The sequence below is a fragment of the Sus scrofa genome, chromosome 14 (genome assembly GCF_054392235.1).
Source record: "Sus scrofa isolate SSC_HxYL_T2T_F1_AM1 chromosome 14, Sscrofa_HxYL_maternal_Yorkshire_Landrace_v2.0, whole genome shotgun sequence".
Classification (NCBI taxonomy): Eukaryota; Metazoa; Chordata; class Mammalia; order Artiodactyla; family Suidae; genus Sus; species Sus scrofa.
Genome location: NC_139396.1, coordinates 33,320,764 through 33,341,579, shown reverse-complemented (window position 1 = coordinate 33,341,579; position 20,816 = coordinate 33,320,764). Strand labels below are relative to the sequence as shown.

The following is a 20,816-nucleotide window of genomic DNA, read 5'->3' as shown; positions in this document are numbered from 1 at the left end:
TGGTAGAAACCTCAAACTTCCTGCTGTGGAAAGTGGGGGTGGCCACTGTGTTTTTATTGGTCAAGAGCAGGATTGTTGCTTTCTCTGGATGGATGCTGCCATCTGATGTCTCTGAGTGGCACTGTGGCTTCACTTCTAGCTCAGTGAGATTAAACTGAGGGTAGGAGGTTCTTGTTTCTGGTTTAAGGCTTCGAGGATGGTGGTAGGTGACTTGAGTTTTTAAAACCGCGTTAACTTGGATGGACATCTGGTGTCTTTTTGGTTTTTCTGATAGCGGTAGAGAATTTACTCTTTACATTTTTTTCTTCCTTTTGATTACATACACAGTAAAGCTTTCCGATAGAATGTTACTGATTATAAAGACACTTGGAGAGGAACTCTGTAGAATGCTGTGATTTTGATCTTTTTCTTAACCTCTTCTTTGCTTTCTAGGGAATTCATGGTAGAGATACCATACTCTCTGGTTCTAGCCCTGGAAGCTCTGATTAAAACACTTGTAGAAATGAGCCAAACCCTTTCCTCCATATTTGCAACTTTATTATTATTTTCTTTTTTTTAATGAAAGTATAGTTGATTTTTAATGCACTTATTTCTGCAAAGTGAACCAGTCATACACATATATACATTCCCCCCCCCCCTTTTTTTTTGGTCTTTTTAGGGCTATACCTGCAGCATTCAGAAGTTCCCAGGCTAGGGGTCAGATCAGAGCTACAGCTTCTGGCATACACCACAGCCACAACAATGTGGAATCTGAGCCCCGTCTGTGGCCTGTGTCGCAGCTTGTGGCAATGCCAGATCCTTAACCCACTGAACAGCAAGGCCAGGGACTGAACATTCATCCTCATGGATACTAGTCAGGTTCTTAACTCGCTAAGCCACAGCAGGAACTCCTACATTTCCTTCCTTATATTATCTTCCATCTTGGTCTATCCCAAGAGATTGGATATAGTTCCCTGTGCTATACAGTAGGACTTTATTGTTTATCCATTCTAAATGTGATAGTTTGTATCTGCTAACCCTAAATTCCCCATCCATCCTGCTCTTTCCCCCTTCCCTTTGGCAACCACAAGTTTGTTCTCTATGTCTGTGAGTCTTTTTCTTTTCTGTAGATGGATTCATTTGTGCCATATTTTAGATTCCACATATAAGTGATATATGTTAGTTGCCTTTCTTTTTCTCATTTACTTCACTTAGTATGAGAATCTCTAGTTCCATCCATGTTGCTGCAAATAGCCTTATTTGTTCTTTTTATGTCTGAGTAGTATTCCATTGTGTATATATACCACACCTTCTTTTTTTTTTTTTTTTTTTTTTGTCTTTTTGCCATTTCTTGGGTCGCTCCTGCAGCATATGGAGGTTCCCAGGCTAGGGGTCCAATCGGAGCTGTAGCCACCGGCCTACACCAGAGCCACAGCAACTCGGGATCCGAGCCGCGTCTGCAACCTCCACCACAGCTCTCGGCAATGACGGATTGTCAACCCGCTGAGCAAGGGCAGGGATCGAACCCTCAACCTCATAGCTCCCAGTCGGATTCGTTAACCATTGCGCCACGACGGGAACTCCTGTACCACATCTTCTTAATCTGTTTATCTGTCAGTGGATATTTAGGTTGTTTCCATGTCTTGGCTATTGTGAATAGTGCTGCTGTGAACATAGGAGTGCACGTATCTTTTTGAATTATAGTTTTGTCTGGATTTATGCCAGCAGTGGGATTGCTGGATCATATGGTAGTTCTATATTTAGTTTTCTGAGGAACCTCCATACTGTTTTTCCATACTCTCTAGTGGTTCTACCAATTTACATTCACACCACCTTTGCAGGAGGGTTCCCTTTTCTCCACACCCCTCCAGCATTTGTTATTGTAGACTTATTAATGATGGCCATTCTGCCTAGTGTGAAGTGGTACTCCAATGTGGTTTTTATTTGCATTTATCTAATAATCAGCCATGTTGAGCATTCTTTTCATGTGCCTACTGGCCATCCATGTGTCTTCTTTGAAGAATTGTCTATTTAGGTCTTCCGCCCATTTTTTGGTTGGATTATTTGTTTTTTTGTTGTTGTTGAGTTGTATGGGCTGTTTGTATATTTTGGGGATTAAGCCCTTGTCAGTTACATCATTTGCAAAGATTTTCTCCCATTCTTTGTGTTGTCTGTTCTTTTCCTTTCTTTCTTTCTTTCTTTTTTTTAATGGTTTCCTTTGCTGTGCAAAAGCTTATAAATTTGATTAGATTCCTTTTTTTTTTTTTTCCTATTACCTTGGGAGGCTGGCCTAAGAAAACATTTATATGGTTTATGTCAGAGAATGTTTTGCCTATATTCTCTTCTAGGAGTATTATCTTTTAAACTTATTTTTCCCATTCATGTTTTGTTACTGTGAAGATATTTGCTTAGCATAATTTGCTGGGATGGTTGAGAAGGAGGCCAGGATTGGGGATATGTGGAGATGCCACAGAACTGAAATGAAGCCTTGGGGTACTTTTGGACAAGGGTGAAAGTAAAGAAGGTTTATAGACTTATTCAAAGAAAGTTTGAACCCACACCTGTGGTGCAGCTTTCTTTTGACCTGAGTGTGGCTGGAGGAAGAGGGGTGGGAGGGGGGAGAGAGGAGCTGGAGTTGTCACTTGAAATGTCAAGCTTAATAGATGCAGGTGGAGTTGGTCTGGTAGGCATTCCAGGTAGGGAAGTAATGTTGGTATTGAGTTCATGAAAATCCTAGTATTTTATACCAGCCACAGCACCAGGGATATGCTTTGCACATGTCAGTTCCTCAAATCCTGACTGGATAAACAAATTAGGAGGGAACAGGGGAGCTGGGACAGCAGAGATTAGGAGTGTGCTGGGGGGCGGTGTCAGAGGAAATGAACCTCAGCAGGATGGCAGAGGAGCCACTCGAGCCCTGGAGAAGGGGTGGCATGAGTTTGCAAAGTGCTGGGTCTGATGCTTTTCCTTCTGCCAGCAGACCCAAGCCCAGGAGTGGCTGGGTTCCCTGGTAGGATCTGTCCTAAAGTTCTGTGCGGGATGCAGGGGATTCAGGTTTCTGGGGGTGAAGGGACTGCAAAGTTCTGAATTGTTGGCGGATGACCGCTGGAAGTCGGTTGGTGGGAAGGCAGCAGGTGAGAAGGGCAGCTAGTAGCCTGGGAACCAGAAGGGGAAACCAGGAAGGAGGGCATGGTTGGGGGTTGTGAGTGCAAAGCTTGACCCTCCAGAGGCCGGGCAGTACCCTGTGCCTCAGTTCATGACATGGAAGGCAGAGATGGAAGTCAGTGAAGTCAAGGGAGGTGAGGAACAGGGAAGTAGAAGCTTAAGTAGTGACCCCAGGCAGGGCATATTTGGAAGAGGGGGGAGCATGGTGTAGTCCTGAAAAAACAGTCTTGGAATTGGTCCCTGGGGGCCCTGATTTGGCCCTTTACCTTGATCTTGGTCAAGTCTCTTAATCTGAGTCTTTTTTTTTTTTTAATTTTTAAAATGATTTTTATTTTTTCCATTGTGGTTGGTTTACAGTGTTCTGTCAATTTCTACTGTACAGCAACGTGACTCAGTCACACACGTATATATACACACATTCTTTTTCTCACATTATCCTCCATCGTAAGTGACTAGATATAGTTCCCTGAGCTTTATAGCAGGATTTTTTTGTTTTTGTTTTTTTTTTGAGATTAGAACTAGGATGGATGCTAATGGTACCAGTGGAATGAGACAATGCCAGTGCAGGACTTAAGAGTCTAGCACATCGGAAGTGCTCTTAAGTGTTAGGTATGAATATGATATTTACAGAATAATGAGGTGTTCCGAGGTGAGCCATCTAGGTCACCTAGGGGGTTATTACCAAACGGGGAAAAGGGATCATTTTTCATCTTTTAAAGAACATGGAAGATAAGTCTAGTACATAGTTATTTAGAAGCCTGTGCCCAGAAGGCTTCTACTAGAACGTTCTTATTTGCTCCTCTGAGGTTGGTGAGTGTGACTTACAGATGAGGAAACAGACTCTGACTGGGGACTGACAGTGTGGCCTGAACAGATCTGCTGTTTTTCCCTGCCTCCTGCTTACCAGAGAGGCTGTGGGTCGGAGTGGGATTTCCCAAGAGCAAGCCTGTTGGCTGTTTCAAATCGCTCAGGCTCTGTAAGATGGAGTTCCTCTTTTCTGGAATGGTATAGGCTCCTGAAGGTCAAGGGGTGGCCCCGGCCCTGGGGCTTAGGGGGTGCCAAGTGCCAAGAACCCTGCCTCTCAGGCAGGACTTTGGTTAAAGGAGTATCACACCAAGCTTTTTGGTCTGGTCTCCCTTCTTGCTCTTTCCCCCTATAAAATGCAGAGGACGGCACTGCCCAGTTCCCTGCTTTCTGGAGTATGACACTCGCGTGACACCTCGGAGAGCACAGAAATGATGTGTGTGGTTTCCAGAGCAGCCCCTGTTGGTCGTGGGGTGACTGTGCAGAGGCCTGGAACAGTCCTTCTTAGCTCATGTCAGGGCCGTGGTCCTGCATTTCTGTCACCCCTGAATGCACAAGCAACCTGACCGCCCCCAGGTGCTGTGGGAGGCAGTGAGGGGACCTGGGTTTGGAGCCATGAGACCAGATCTCGTTCAGGCTCTAGCACCAACTACCTTCATCGCCGTGAATAAGTCATTGAAGCTCTAGGCATTAGTTCCTCCAATGAAAAACAAGGAGCATGGAGTTCCTGTTGTGGCTTAGGGAGGATGCGGGTTCCATCCCTGGCCTCGCTCAGTGGGTTAAGGATCTGGTGTTGCTGTGAGCCGTGGTGTAGGTAGGTCGAAGATACGGATTGGATCTGGTGATGCTGTTGCTATAGTGTAGGCTGCAGCTCTGATTTGATCCCTAGCCTGGGAACTTTCATATGCCAAAGGCGTGGCCCTAAAAAGAATAAAAGAAGGAGCATTAGCATGGCCTGTTTCTGAAGTTGTTTGCAGCTTTGAAGCCAGCTGAGCTTGAGAACCTGCAAGTACCCAACAACCACTCTTCTACTCTGACTTAGCACTGATGTAATAGGATCCTGACCTGGGAAGTGGTCCTTGGGGTGTGGGTGGAGCAGCAGCTGAGAGGCTCCCTGTAGGCAGAGCAGTTTAAGCAACGCAACCCTGGGTACAGCCCTCCGGCACAATCATAAGGGATTTGTTAAATTAGCAATGATGCGTCTGCCTAAGAAAACACTGTGTGACTTCTGTTTTTGTGGAATAATGTATAATGACATAGTACAGCCCACGCAGGTTAAGTGAAAATTCAGTTTACCAAACCATGATCCCGTTTTTGTAGAAATAAAAGTATGTAAATCCATGTGAAGAGAAGCACTTGGAATGCTGTACTGGGTATCTCTGGGAGGCAGCTTCTTGAGTGACTTGTTTTTCTTTGTGCTTATCAGTATGTTCTAAAGGTCCCACTAGTAATAGATAAGTATTACTTTTGTTAAAAAAAAAAAAGTTGTGTGAGTTCTCCTGTGGTGCAGCAGGTTAAGGACCTGATGTTGTCACTGCAGTGGTTCAGGTTGCTGCTGTGGTGCTGGTTTGATCCCTGGTGTGGGAACTTCCACATGCTGAGGGTGTAGCTAAAAAAAAAAAAAAAAAAGAAGTAAAATTGGAGTTCCCATCATGGCGCAGTGGGAACGAATCCGACTAGGAACGATGAGGTTGTGGGTTCGATCCCTGGCCTCGCTCAGTGGGTTAAGGATCTGTGTTGCCATGAGCTGTGGTGTAGGTCACAGATGAGGCTTGGATCTGCCCTTGCTGTGGCTGTGGTGTAGGCCACTGGCTACAGCTCCGGTTTGACCCCTAGCCTGGGAACCTCCATATGCTGCGGGTGTGGCCCTAAAAGGACAAAAGACAAAAAAATAAGTTAAAAAAAAAAAAAGTAAAATTTACTTTAAAGTGCTTCGTCCTTTTTAATAGACTCTCTTGGGCTCCTGCTGTGTACAGGGCTTCCTGATTCCTCTGGATGATGGATAAAGGATTCTGTGTCCCCTTTGCTTCCCCAGGAAAGGCAGCAGCATGGCCAGCGTGCTGTCCCGGCGCCTTGGCAAGCGGTCCCTCTTGGGAGCCCGGGTGTTGGGGCCACCTGGGGCTGTCCCACCCTTGGAGCCGCAGGCAGAGCTGCTGGAGGGGGCGGCTCCCCAGCCCTTCCTTGCCTCTAAGGACACGTCCTGCCAGGAGCAGCCCAAGGAAGTGCTCAAGGCTCCTGACACCGCAGGTCCTCAGCCAGTGGCCTTTCAGCCTGGGCAGAAGGTAGGTTGATCTCTGAGTGGACTGGTGTCTGATCTCCACAGGCTTGGGTTTGGCTGCTCTAGTGATGCCCCGAGTGACAGACCAGAAAGTCTCTGGGTGATGGCTTTACCACAGATCTTTTCCCTCCAACAAGCTTCCCGAAACAGTGAGCCATCCCGAGCAGACCCAGGGCTCTTCCATGACAGTTCCTGGCTCAGGTCTGCCCAGAACCTCAGTTCAGAGCATGGCCAGAGCTCAGTTTTTCTTAATCTGCCTCAGCTTGCGCCTTTACAAAAACAAGGTGAAGAATCTCAGGCTTAGAGGAGACAGATAAGATGCACCTTTGAATTAGCTTTAGGAGTTCCCATTATGGCTCAGGGGAAACGAACCCAACTAGTATCCATGAGGATGCAGGCTCGATTCCTGGCCTCAACCAGTGGGTTAAGGATCCACCATGACCGTGAGCTGTGGTGTAGGTTGCAGATGCGATTCAGATCCCATATTGCTGTGTTTGTGGTGCAGGCTGGGAGCTGCAGCTCGGATTTGACCTCTAGCCTGGGAAGTTTTGTATGCCCCACTAAAAAGAAAAAAAGAAGGTGTTTGTTTAGTTGGATTGCTGTTTAGGTTTCCTTTTCCCAGGGCCCAGGCAGAGCCCAGGTATCACCTAAGCCTGAGCTTATCACTGGATCCAGGTGCATGGGCTCCTTTTTCTTTGCTTTTGCAAAAGCTCATGGTGGAGGCTGTTCCTTCTGCCTCTTTTTCAAAGCCTGTGTCTCTAGGCCCCTCTTCCTGTGAGGTGAGGCGACCTGCCAATTGATAGGTACCCTTGAGAGCAGTCAGCCTACTTCCCCTACCATTGTGCTCCCAGGCAGACCCAGGATTCTCTGAAAGGAAAAATGCGGGGTGTAGGCAATTCGAGGCAGTGTTGGGAGCCAGCAGGTATATAGGAGGCAAGGCAAGAAATCAGGAGGCCAGACACAGATTCCAAATTAATTTGATTGGAGAATTTAATCTGTTTACATTTAAGTAATTATTGATAGGTAAGGACTTAGTATTGCTCTCTTGTTAATTGTTTTCTTTCTCTTTTTTTCTCTCTTTTTCGAGCCGAACCTGCGTCATATGGAAGTTCCTAGGCTAGGGTTTGAATCAGAGCTCCAGCTTCCGGCCAACACCACAGCCACAGCAATGTCAGATCTGAGCTGCGTCTGCAACCTACACGGAAGCTCATGGCATCGCCAGATCCTTAACCCACTGAGCGAGGCCAGGGATTGAACTTGCATCCTTATGGTTTCTAGTCGGGTTCATTACCACAGAGCCACAATGGGAACTCCTTGTTGTTTTCTGTTTTGTAATTCCTTTCTTCTTCTCTTGCTATCTTCCTTTGTGATTTTTTTTTTCAGTTCTGTGTTTTGATTCCTTTATCTTTTGCATATCTACTAGAGGTTTTTTCTTTGTGGTTATCATGAGGCTTATAGAAAACTTCTTATAGTTGTAACAGTCTCTTTTAATACAATAACAACTTAACTTTTTTTAATTGCATATAGACTCCAAGTTCCATAAAAATCCCAGAAACTAACACATTTGGTCTCTCCATCTAGAGGGTTTATGAGGGTCTGTTTTGGGAAGAACCAACCCACTGTGGTTAGTCTGAGTGTTCAGGTGGGAAGCAGGTACCCGGAAGCATCTGCTTGAATTAAAGCTGAGTCAGAGAATGTGGTTTGTGACAGGTGGCTCCTGGCTCCCAGAATTTGGGGCATATGGAGTGAGAACTCCCAGATGTTGACCACTGGTTGCTGTTTTTCTCCCCCCAGGTTTGTGTGTGGTATGGGGGTCAAGAATGCCCAGGGATGGTGGAGCAGCATAGTTGGGCAGAGGATAAGGTGACTGTCTGGCTGTTGGACCAGAAGTTACAAATCTGCTGCAAAGCGGAGGAGGTGTGGCTGGCTGAGCTGCAGGGCCCCATCCCCCAGGCGCCACCTCCAGAGCCTGGAACCCAGGCACCAGCCTACCGGCCTGTCTCCAGGAACATTGACGTCCCAAAGAGGTTTGTGTGGGAGAACCTGGGCTCTGAAAGGCACGTGGGTGGTGAGGTATGGGGTTGTGAGATGCCTGGTGAAGGGGGAGGAATGTGGAAGTCCCAGATATCGAGTGGTCAAGGTCTCAGGCAAATGGAAACAGTGGGAGGGCAGTCTCTGAAAAAAACCCAGAAGGGCATCTATCTTTTCTTCCCCGACGGCTTTGTCTGGCTAGAGGCTGTTTTTCCCCCATATGCTTTAAACGAAAATCAGTTCTTAGTTTTTCATGATGAGAGGGCAAAAAAATGGCTTCGATCAGGAGTCAGCAAACGTGCTCTGAATGGGCCAGATAGTAAATAACGTAGGCTCTGTGGGCCAGACGGTCTCTGTTACATCTGCTCTGCTCTGCTGTGGTCACACGGAATCAGCTGCAGACAGTACATAAGGAGGCGGGCATGTTTGTTCCAATAAAACTTAAGAATCTTAGATTTCAGTTTCAGGTAATTTCCATGTCTCACATGTCAAGAAATAATATTCTTCTTTTGATTTTTAAAACCATTTGAAAATTGTTGAAGCATTCTAGCTTGTGAGCCGGGCTGACACAGGCTGCAGGCTCATAGGATTGCTGACCCCCAGCTAGATAATTAAAAGCACTGATGCTGAACGAAGAATGCACTTTGCTTTAAGACTTTCAAGACACGATATTCCCCTGAGAATATGCATACTCTGATTTCTATGTTATATACTTTGTGTACATTGATCTTTTAAGATTAAAAAAGAAAATCCTCGATGAGATTCTTATATACAGGATATGTAAGTGGTTGAGCCCTGCGCCACCTCTTTCTGTGTTTGTGGGTGCTGTTATTGACAGTGCACCCAAGGGTCTTGAGACCAGATCAGAGCAACAACATTTGTGATTCCAAATTCATAGGAATGCTGGCAAGAATTTGCCTTTCTGTTCTGTGGAAATAAAATTACAGATGATCACACAAAAAAGGGGATGTTAACTTGTTTAATATGTTACTAGTCTTGATTTAGCTTCTTCAAGCCCAGTTGCATATTTTAGTAGATCTGAGTTGTAAAGAATGAATTAATATAGTCCTTTGAAATAGATGAGCCATCTAGAAATTTCAGACTGACGTATAAGTTAGCATTAACTTATAGCTTTTATTTCCAAAATAATGTAACTTGATACAGATTCTTAAAATATGTAAAATTTTATAGAGCTCTGCTGTATAAAGCATTGAGTTTTGCATTGGGAAATTTATTTTAGTATTTCTGGGGATTTTTGCTCATTGGCTTATAAAATACCAGGTTCTGTTGACATTCAGAAATTGTCAGAACACCTCATCATTAATCTTGGTGGGAGGGGAAGGAAATTGGTTAGTATAATTGTGCTCTCAATTTTTTTTTTTTTTTTTTTTTTTTTTGCTTTTTAGAGCCACCCGTGTGGCATATGGAAGTTCCCAGGCTAGGGGTTGAATTGGACCTACAGCTCCCAGCCTCCACCACAGCCACAGCAACTCAGGATCAGAGCTGTGTCTGCAACCTACACCACAGCTCACAGCAACGCCTGATCCTTGACCCACTTAGCGAGGCCAGGGATCAAACTCACATCCTCATGGATACTAGTTGGATTTGTTTCTGCTGCATCACAATGGGAACTCCCAGTTCCCTCTTAAATTTAAACAAGTTCCTGTTGTGGCTTAGCAGGTTAAGAACCTGACTAGTATCCATGAGGAAGTGGGGTTTGATCCCTGGCCTTGCTTACTGGGTTAAGGATCTGGCATTGCTGAAAGCTGCGGTGAAGGTTGCAGATGCTGCTTGGCTCCCACGTTGCTGTTGGAGCAGAAGTTACAAATCTGCTGCAAAGTGGAGGAGGTATGGCTGGCGGAGCTGCAGGGCCCCATCCCCCAGGCGCCACCTCCAGAGCCGGGAACCCAGGTGCAACTGCAGTTCCAATTCGACCCCTAGTCTGGGAACGTCCATATATCACAGGTGTGGCCCTAAAAAGAAAAAAAAAAAAATTTAAATATGAGATGGGGAAAGGAAAGTGATTTTGGTGATTTTGAATTCTAGCCCATGCAGTATTTCATTGCTTCCTTCTCCTCAAATAAAATTCCTGGTTTTAAGCAGCAGAGCTAGAGTTAGGAAGTGAATTCGGTGGAGAGCGGAACTGCCTCTGGGTGTCAGCAGTGAGGTGGGACCCGACCAGCCTGCTTATGCCGGGGTTGACTGAGATTTTAAAGGCAACTCAGAATGTAGTATTTTTCACGAAGAACGAGGAGAGGTCTTCATGACTTGTCTCACTGTTTCCTGAGCACGCGCTGACTGGAGTGGGGTGTGAGGGGCCAGTCCAGGGACGTAAGATGCTCGCGGGACCAGCTGTGTGGGGAGGTAACCTCTGGCTCTCCCCGTTTGACTCCAGGAAGTCGGATGCCGTGGAAATGGACGAGATGATGGCGGCCATGGTGCTGACCTCCCTGTCCTGCAGCCCCGTTGTGCAGAGTCCTCCCGGGGTCGAGGCCAACTTCTCTGGTGAGGAAAAGGGGCCTGAGTGCGTTCTGGGTGCGGCAGAGGCCCACGACTGACTTCCTCTGCTCGGGGCAGCTCTTTGCCAGAGTTGCCGGCGGCCTGGCCGTGAGGTTCCTGGAGTCTCTTCTTCCTTGTGTCCCAGGCTGGCTGAGTGACATGGAGTTAGATGCTTCCCATTCTTTTTCCTCAGTTTCCTCCTCTGGGGAGATGTGTCCTGGTGCATTGTGAAGATGAATGAGCATGGGACTGAGCCCCACGGGCCACTTGAGTAAGTTCTTCTATGGGAGTAAGCGAGTGAGGCATTTGTGGGGCTGAACCAGGCCAGTAGAGGAACGTTTAGTTCGATAGTAGAAGCTTAGTAAATGGTCCCCTAGTGGCCTCAGCCGATTCATGCCCCTCTTCCAAGGGCCGAATTCAGCCTTGTAAATTAGTGTGGAGTAAACCAGCTGAGTCTAAAAGAAATCTAGGAGTTCTCTGTGGCGTCGTGGGTTAAGAATCCGGCGTGGTCACTGCAGCGGCCTGGGTCACTGCTGGGGCACGGGTTCCATCCCTGGCCTGGGAACCTCCACATGCCACGGGCATGGCCAAAAATAAATAAATAAAATAAAATCGAATTGACTGATACAAACCGTTGGTATGACTTAGCAAATTTATAAATTGAAAGAAAATTCTAGCACAACCCCCAGAATACATTAAAAATACTATAGGAGGCGGAGTTCCCATCGTGGCTCAGCGGGAGCAAATCTGACTAGCATCCATGAGGACACAGGTTCGATCCCTGGCCTCGTTCAGTGGGTTAAGGATCCGGCATTGCCGTGAGCTGCGGTGTTGGTCGCAGACACGGCTTGGATCTTGTGTTGCTGCAGCTACAGTTCTGAATCAGCCCCTAGCCTGGGAACTTCCATATGCCGAGGGTGTGGCCCTAAAAAGACAAAAAAAAAAAAAAAAAAAAATTGGGGATGGAAATGCTGTAAAATTTGGTTTGTGATGATCTGTTGTACCACTATATTAAAAAAAAAAAAAAGAATACCATAGGAGGAAGGGGATTGCTGGATACTAGTCATGGGACAAGACTGGTGGTGAACATGAAGTTTTTTTAAAAATTCATTATAGGGCTGGCCTAACTTACTCCCAGGGAATAACTTTTTCATTGGTTAGAACTAACTGAATTGTGAGCTTCTTAATTCTTAAGCTTATAGGAAAATAGAGTCAGCTCTCCATGATTACAGAAAGGTTCTGTAACCTGCATACCAGGAGGAAAGCAGCCTTTGCAAGCATCCCTTATCAGTAATCTCCTAGACGGAAAATGAATTTCAGGCAGTGATAAGGCAGACCTATCTCACCCAAGGCCTGTCATCAATGACTAGGCTGCCAGGGGTAGGCACAGCATCACACAACTGCTCTGTGAGTGCCGAGAGGCTACACAGGTAAAGCACAGAATCCATACGTGTTCACAACCCCCCCCAACACCAACAACATGTACGCAGCTAACTGACAATAACTGACAATATGCCATGATCTCTTAAGTCCCTTTGGAAAACAATTTCTCATTGTCTCTTAAAGATATTTTTCCCATTACAGTCTATTTTTGGTCTTATGTTGAAGTCAATGGAAAAATAAGGCCTCCTCGGCAGCTAATCATGTGGACATATTCTGCACAAAGTGAGGCCTCTGCAACAACCAGAACCTTGCTGTAATCATGGATGCGACTCGCACAGAATCCATCTGTTCCCTCCGGTCCCTGCATTGTTAGAATGGCTGTGTGTGTGTGTGTGTGTGTGTGTGTGTGTGTGTGTGTGTGTGTGTATGTGTAGAGAGGAGGGAATTACAAGTATTTCTTAGAAGTTCATTCTGCAGTTGCAGGTAGCTCTTTGCTTTCATGGTATGGAATCTCTCTTGACCCTGCGCTAGAAAGTCTTTTTACTTTTTTTCTTTTTAGGGCTGCACCTGTGGCATGTGGAGATTCCCAGGCCAGGGGTCAAATCACAGCATACAGCTGCTGGCTTACACCACAGCAATTCGGGATTCGAGCCGTGTCTGTGACCCACACCACAGCTCACAGCAACACCGGATCCCTGACACACTGAACGAGGCCAGGGGTCGAACCTGCATCCTCATGGATACTAGTCAGATTCATTTATGCTGTGCTACAGCAGGAACTCCTAGAAAGTCTTATGATCCAAGGTAAAATAATTTTTGATCCTCTTCTCAGATATACGTTTATTTATGGGATTCACTTTTCCCTTTGCTTTTTATTTTTCTTCCTCCAAGTGCCAATTTGCCAGTTTTAGTGTTGAGCCATTTGAATGCTTCCTCCGTGGAAAGCTACTGTTTTGCAGGGTGGGCGTGCCCTTTGACCTGCCCTTCTCCGGTTCCCACCATGCTACATGTAGCATTCTGCTTTCTTGCCCTTCTCTCCTTGGTAGGTTTCCCGAATGGATGTGTGTGGACCCTTGACCTTTGGTGGCTCCTGAGTTCTTTCCTGAATGTCTAACCTGTTTAAAGCCCCAGGTGTAAATGTCATAAACCCTTGGTTTCCAGGAAGTCACAGCTTTGAGACTTGACAGCAATCCTGAAGGAGGGCAGGTGCATCTGTCCCATTCTGCTTGGGTGGGTTTCTCCTAGATTGTGAGACTTAATTAAAGAGCCTACATTGGAATGCTGGGTATCCAGATTAGCCTAGAACTGATTTGAACATGGACCAGATTGAGGGAAAAGCGGGGAGTTTATTGTGGCCACAGGGCATGTGGTAGACGAGCTCAGAATCCAGGGTAAGGAGGCTCCATGGGATGCTGCCCATGTTGGGAGGTGGGGCTTTTGGGGACAAAGCCACTGTACCTGCGTGTGTCACAGTTTTTTCCCCCTTTTCGTACTATTTCCTTGTATCGAAAAATTAGATCCTCCTATATTAAACATGCATACAAATTTATGGCCTAGGCATGAAAGAGTCTGGGTTGGGTCTAAAGGAGCCTGAAGAAAGGCAATTTAAAAACTGAGAATTTGGAGTTCCCATTGTGGCTCAGTGGGTTAAGGACCTGATGTTGTCTCTGTGAGGATGTGGGTTCGATCCCTGGCCCCACTCAGTGGGTTAAGTATCCAGTGTTGCCGTGAGCTGCAGTATAGGTCTCAGATGCAGCTCTGATCCAATCTGGCATTCCTGTGGCTGTGGCATAGGCCGGCAGCTGCAGCTCTAATTCGACCCCTAGCCTGGGATCTTCCATATGCCACAGGTGCAGCCCTAAAAGAGAAAAAAAAAAAAAGGGGAACTTCATGTCTCACTGTGATCTTCTGGTTCAGACACGATGCTGCGAGCAGGGCAGCCAGTCCAGGCCATGTCAGGTGATGACGGGCCATGTCATCTCATGATGAGTCTGATCTGCTCTCAGAGCTTGTCTTTCCTTCTCCAGACATGTTCCCTGTGGATAAAAAGCAGGGGCCACCTGGGCTGCAGCTAGCTCTGGTAAAGACTACACCTTTCGACAGCTGTGAGAGCCAGCTGAATGGTTTCTTTTCACATGCAGGTTTTGATGTACTTGCCTGGGTTTAAATTATCAAAAGGCATTTTTAAAGAAAGCCTTGCTAACAAGCCCTTAGCATGGCCTCTCCATTCTACTCCACTGCAGGAAAAACTTCCCAAGTGGTACCCAGGCTGCTTGTCTGTGCACAGAAGGCAGGAGAGGCTTTTCCTCTCCATCTCCCCACTCTTCCCCTTACTTTTAAAGTGAGAATTACATTTTAATTAGGTGATCTTTCCCTTAATCATGCAGTTTCCCCCCACTGTCTGAAAGTAGAGAGTTTTCTATGAAAGTTTTCAAAAAGTGAAATGATGTAAAGCAGAGTCAGTTATCTCAGGACACACCTTGCTAACGGATGCACAAAATACATGGAAATAAAGCACAGATGCTCACAGACTCTGCTCAGAGCTATGGCAGCTGGATGCTCAGATGCTGAGTGTGGTTCCCTGGAAGGAGCTTGGCAGGGGCACCCTCACCTCTCGGGGTGCGCTATCTCTGTAACAGCTGCTGCCAAACCCGTGCTGAATGCCATTTTTCACCTTATTTCATAAAGTGAAAACCCTCCTCAGATTTCTTTCAGTTAGTGAAAGTGTACTAATGTACACCTGCCACTCGGGATTCATGGGAGATTGGTTCCAGGACCCATGCAGATCCCAAAATCCGTGGACGCTCAAGTCCCTTGTACAAAGCGGCATCATGTTTGCATATAACCTTTGTCCATCCTCCTGTATACTTTAAATCATCTCTGGATTTCTTATAACTACCTAATACAATGAAAATAGTTGTAAATACAATGTAAATAGTTGCTGGTGTGTGGCCGATTCAAGTTTTGCTTTTTGGAACTTTTTTTTCCCTGAATTTTTTTGTTTTTTTTTTTCGGTCTTTTTAGGGCCACACCTGCAGCATGTGGAGGCTCTCAGGCTAGGGGTCGAATTGGAGCTGCACCCTCTGGCTAGCGCCGTAGCCACAGCAACTCAGGATCTGAGCTGCGTCTGTGACCTATACCACAGCTCACAGCAATGCCAGATTTTTTTTTTTTTTGCTTTTTAGGGCTGTACCTGCAGCATGTGGAGATTCCCAGGCTAGGGGTTGAATCAGACCTGCATATGAAGGCCTATACCACAGCCACAGCAACGTCAGGTCTGAGCTGAGTCTGCAACCTACACCACAGCTCATAGCAATGCCTGATCCTTAACCCACTGAGCAAGGCCAGGGATCAAACCCACAACCTCATGGTTCCTAGTCAGATTTGTTTCTGCTGAGCCACAGCGGGAACTCCCTCCCTGTGTATTTTTAATCCATAGTTGGTTGAATCCTTGGATGTGGAAACTGTGGATTTGGAGGGCCGATATGTAGGTCTTTCATAAAAGGGAAATGGGGTAGGCCAACTTTCCGGACGCAGGGGACACCTGCACACAAAGTGAAGTTGCATTATCAATGTGGCTGTGATGAGGTCCCTGGCGGCTCAGCAGGTTGAGGATCTGGCTTTGTCACTGCTGTGGCTCCGGTTTGATCCCTGGCCAGGGAACTTCTCATGCTGTGGGCATGGCCAAAACCCCAAACACAGACAAACAGAACATGGCCATGAAAGGAAGTGTGCCCTGGAGCAGAGCAGGACCACCCGCAGATGGTGCTGCAATGACTAGACCCACTCCTCATTTTTACAGAAGCTCGAAAGGGGAGGGTTTGTTGGTGGTTGGTTTTTGCGTCCCCTCTTGGAGCGGCCAAGCCAGGCAAGCAGAGCCAGGAATTAGACTCAGAGACCCAGACTCCAAACTCTAGTTTCCTGGCCTCCGACCTGGGCTGTCCATGTGGCATCTGGTATAGACCTGGGGACAGTCCCCTGAGCGTCCTCTGTCTTCTCTCTGCCCAGCTTCCCGCGCCGCCTGTGACCCGTGGAAGGAGAGTGGCGACGTGTCAGACAGCGGCAGTAGCACCACCAGCGGGCACTGGAGCGGGAGCAGCGGTGTCTCCACCCCCTCCCCTCCCCACCCCCAGGCCAGCCCCAAGTATTTGGGGGATGCCTTTGGTTCTCCGCAAACTGATCATGGTTTTGAGACTGATCCAGATGCTTTCCTGTTGGATGAACCAGCTCCCCGCAAGAGAAAGGTGCGTGGTGTGAGCTTGGCCATGGAGGGGCTGGGCCCCACGGGTCCTGGGCCTTTGTGGGCTCCATCCTATTTCAGCTTGCCTTTGCTGCTTGTGTTTCCTCCTGGCATTCCTCAGAGCCCACTCCTCTCTAATGTCACCTCCTTGGCCTTCTCACCTCACCCCCACTCTGCCTTCGTTCCTGCTTCCCTCTAAAGAGGCCTCTGACCAGTCTTACCCCCCACCCCCACCCCCCAGTCTCTGGGCTCTCTGCTGGTCCCTAGGACCAGCTCTCAGCGCCAGGCTCTCTGTCCCTGCTTGTCTTTGGCCCCCGAGGACCCCTTTTCGCGAGCCTTTTGCTGGGTTCTGTTTGAGAGGGGGCTGAGGGAGGAGACACCACCCCTCACCCAGCCTCCCTCTCCCCCAGAACTCGGTGAAGGTGATGTACAAGTGCCTGTGGCCCAACTGCGGCAAAGTCCTGCGCTCCATCGTGGGCATCAAGCGACACGTCAAAGCCCTTCACCTGGGGTAGGTACGAGCCCAGGGCCCCTCTCCTGAGGATGCCGTTCAGGCATCTTCCACCTGCTGCTCCCCAAGACCTACAGCTCAGAAGGCTTCTGGGAAACAGGCTAGGCTGGTGGAGGCTGCCACCCACCCTGACCCTGGGCCCCACAGAACAGCCCCTGGGAGAGAGGTCTTTGCTGGGGAGGGCGGCCCCTCCTGTGGGACTGGGTGCAGAAGCTGTTGCTGGGCAGGGAGCTCCACCACCTTGCAGGAGTGACTTCTCACCTCGAGATAGGAAGAAGATGCTTCGTTCAGGTAGTTAGAGGGTGACTGGTGAGAGCCTGTGGTGAGTTCAGCATCTGCTTCTTCTCAAGCACCCGGGGCTCCCTTTGCACTGACCCCCTGGAGCCTGGGAAACAGACAGCCCTTTCCTCTGAGTGAGTGGGGACCATAGAGGACCCAGGGCTGAGCTCAGAGTCACATTGTGCAGGAGAGGTTCGCACATGTTTTGTGAGAGGAGAGGCCTTAGGCGCCAGGATGCACAGTTCTGTTGATGTGCAAGCTTGTCATGCCCTGTGACCCAGCATCAGGACCAGGGCTTCTGGGGGTCCTCCTGGGCACCTTGTCTAACTTGCCGGGTGACTGCCTCCATGTCCCCTGTGTTTGGACCAGGGCAGCTTGTCCCTGGCCCTCACTGCATCTCCTTCCCACACAGGGATACCGTGGACTCCGACCAGTTCAAGCGGGAGGAGGATTTCTACTACACGGAGGTGCAGATGAAGGAGGAAGCTGCTGCCTTGGGCGCCCCCGCAGCTGACCTGGCTCCCACCCCCGGCGTGACCAGCCCACCCCTCGCCATTCTCCCACCGCCTCCTCCCAAAGCCCAGCCCTCAGGCCCAGATCACCCTGGCCTGGAGTCCTACCTGCCCTCTGGTGCTCTCAGCAAGTCAGCTCCTGGCTCCTTCTGGCACATTCAGGCCGACCATGCATACCAGGTACAGGGCAGTGACAGGCTGGGAGCTCAGCGCGAGGCCATGAGGACATTCAGGGTCTGTCACTGGCCAGCCTGATCATAGGCCACTGACCAGTGGCCTCTGATTGAAGGCTGAGTCTTTTGGCTCAATTACTGATCTCTATCATCTACAAAGAAGAAAATGACTTCACACCCGATAAATATGGGGATTCCAGAGTTCTCCCTCGGTGGCTATCATGAGCTGTTAGGAAAAATCTGGCTGAATCCCCAGGTAACCAGGTTGATGGGTTTGGACTGGGGAAATATTACATCACTGGTTATAAAAGGGGGCAGGGTAGTGAAGGTGAGCTTCCCAGAGCAAATCCCTAGTTCTAGAATTGTGCTGTGTTAACAAGTAACCCGGCACTTGCTCTTTCTAATTCCTACTATATGTCAAACATTGAGCCAGGCTTTGCAGGTAAAATAAGACATAAGTTTCTGACCTTGTGACGTTTGTGGTTTAGCTGAAGAGAGAATTTGAATGTATAACTATCATTCATTATAATAAGGCATCAGGGTATCTTCTTGGAGGCACAAGAAGTTGTTGTGGGTCCAGGAAAGACCAAGCTGTTAGGCCCATGGGGTGGGGAAAGTTGTCATGGAGTGGGTGTCATTTGGGATGGCCTTCTCTGCAAGTACAGAAGACACTGCTTGTGATGTACCAGCTTTTCTTAACATCCTTTTAAGCCTGTGGCTTGGTTTTATCTGACTCTTGGCTGATTTGCAAGTTACTAATTAAAACACAGTGCTTTCCGTCAGAAAGCCTTTACAGAAGCAGCCAGCTCTTCTCCTCGTTAGAATGAGTGGTCACTTACCTATTTTATGTTTGGCCTACTTTAGGTGGCCATTCAGGCATTGGCTGGCCCTGTGGGCTGGGGGCCTGGGAAGGGCGGCTGGTGTCTTCACAAGAAACCTGAGCCTGGGTGTGCGGCTGAGAGTTGCTGCTTCTAGGCAGTTGCCTGAGGACGCCATACACTTAACGTGGCAACACCAGCCCCACTCAGAAAGCTTTGGGACTTCTCTGGGGAACTGCCTATAGCTTGTTCTTGGTGGGTGATCCAGCCAAGAAGTTAATCCTGGGAAATGATTAAACCATGAGGCTGGCATCGTAAACCAGCTCTGAGAGCACGGTTCCAAAAAAAGATTGAGGCCACTAAGGAGACTCCAGAGTTGTTACTCTGGCGTTTCTCTTGGAAAGAGTGTTTCGGGGTGTCCCCCTCCCCCGTAGTTCCCTGTCATAGATGCACCTGCTGCTATACACTGTGAGGTCACAGGGACAAGGCTGGGGCCCAGGCTGACGCTCTTCTGTCTCCTGCAGGCCCTGCCATCCTTTCAGATCCCCGTCTCGCCACACATCTACACCAGTATTAGCTGGGCCACTGCCCCCTCCACGGCCTCCTCCCTGTCTCCGGTAAGCCTGCCGGCTCTGAGCCCGTCAGCACCTCTGGGTGCCCTGAAACCCCCCAACCCCTTTCCCTGAGGGCCTTCCACACACACCCCAGTGCTGGAGGCCTTCCCCTCCCACTTGCCTCCTGCGCCCTCAACTTCTTGAGGATCTGCATGCCCTCTCTCCCCAGCTCACCCCCCAGCTGGTCACAGCACCCCTTTAGGAGGTGGGAGGGGCACCCAGATCACGCAAGTTCATGGCCAAGAAGATCTCGATGCCAGGCGGGGTCAGTGCCCTGTCCAGCCCCGAGTGTCTGGGTACTCAGCCAGAGGAGGAGAGAGGATGTGGGAAAGCTGGAGAGGAAGAGGGCCGGTGAGGAAGGGGGTGTGTATGGGTGGATCAGAAATGTCTGGGCCACTGCGGACTAGAGTCATCAGTTGCCTGCCTCAGGCCTGAAGTAAACTAAAGTCATTATGAACCAGGCACAGTGGGTTCTGGTCTTTTTAAAATTATTTTTTATTTTTTATTTTTTGAATTATTTATTTATGTTTGCTTTTTAGGGCCGCACTTGTGGCATATGGAGGTTCCCAGGCTAGGGGTCAAATTAGAGCTACAGCTGCTGGCCTACACCACAGCCACAGCCATGCCAGATTCAAGCTGCATCTGCAACCTACACCAGAGCTCACAGTAACACCAGATCCTTAACCCACTGAGCAAGGCCAGGGATCGAACTCGCAACCTCATTCATGGTTCCTCGTGGGATTCATTTCCACTGAGTCATAGTGGAAACTCCTAGTCTTTTTTAAAAAATTGGACTGTAGTTGACTTACAGCTTCATGGTAGTTTCAAATGTATAGCAGTGATTCAGTTATATATAATATGTGTGTGTGTGTGTGTGTGTGTGTGTGTTCTTTTTCAGATTTTTTTCCCCTTTAGGTTATTACAAAACATAGAGTATAGCTCCCTCTCTCCTGCAAGAGGTTAGCACATGTTGTAAAACCCAAGGGCCCAAATATGCCATTGAGGCAGTACCATCCCTCCTGTTGTCCCACATAAGGTGACATCAAATCCACAGGGCTCAGGCCAAGTGGCTCCTCTGTCCATGGCCCCTACTCTGTTGGGAGTGTGGCTTTCAAGGCCCACTTCTCATTCTCCACCTCACGCCCTGCCTGGCCCTGCCCACCCGTGCCCAGAGTCTCCTTCCGGAAAAGACCTCCTGGCACAAGGCGGGGCTCGGCGGTCCCCTCACCATTCACAACTGCCCTCTTGCTCACGGCTCCTGTCCCTGTGCCCAGGTCCGGAGCCGGTCGCTAAGCTTCAGCGAGCCCCAGCAGCCACCCCCTGCCATGAAATCTCACCTGATTGTCACTTCTCCACCCCGGGCCCAGAGCAGCGCCAGGTGAGACCGCAGCCTCCCTTCGCGCTCCTGTCCCTGCCCACCTCTCGCCCCCTGGGTCAGGTCCAGGGAACCAGGGGAGGGGGTCAGTCCTGGTGGCTCCCACTCCTTCTGGCCACTGCTCGTGGGCTCAGCCTCGGACCCGGCCCCTCTCC

General features: G+C 48.6%; 1 protein-coding gene across 5 annotated transcripts in view; it reads left to right on the top strand.

Moving 5' to 3' along the window:
• The window catches only part of ZNF395 (zinc finger protein 395), a 48,530-nt gene that overhangs the window by 24,365 nt on the left and 3,349 nt on the right, over positions 1–20,816 (top strand). For all 5 annotated transcript variants that reach the window (XM_084993037.1, XM_013982681.3, XM_084993038.1 and 2 more), the window contains 8 exon segments: positions 5,984–6,230; positions 8,021–8,253; positions 10,653–10,762; positions 16,148–16,383; positions 16,790–16,890; positions 17,582–17,861; positions 19,197–19,289; positions 20,561–20,664. In XM_084993037.1, coding sequence (XP_084849163.1) covers positions 5,997–6,230; positions 8,021–8,253; positions 10,653–10,762; positions 16,148–16,383; positions 16,790–16,890; positions 17,582–17,861; positions 19,197–19,289; positions 20,561–20,664 — 1,391 coding nt within the window. In that variant the 5' untranslated portion in view covers positions 5,984–5,996.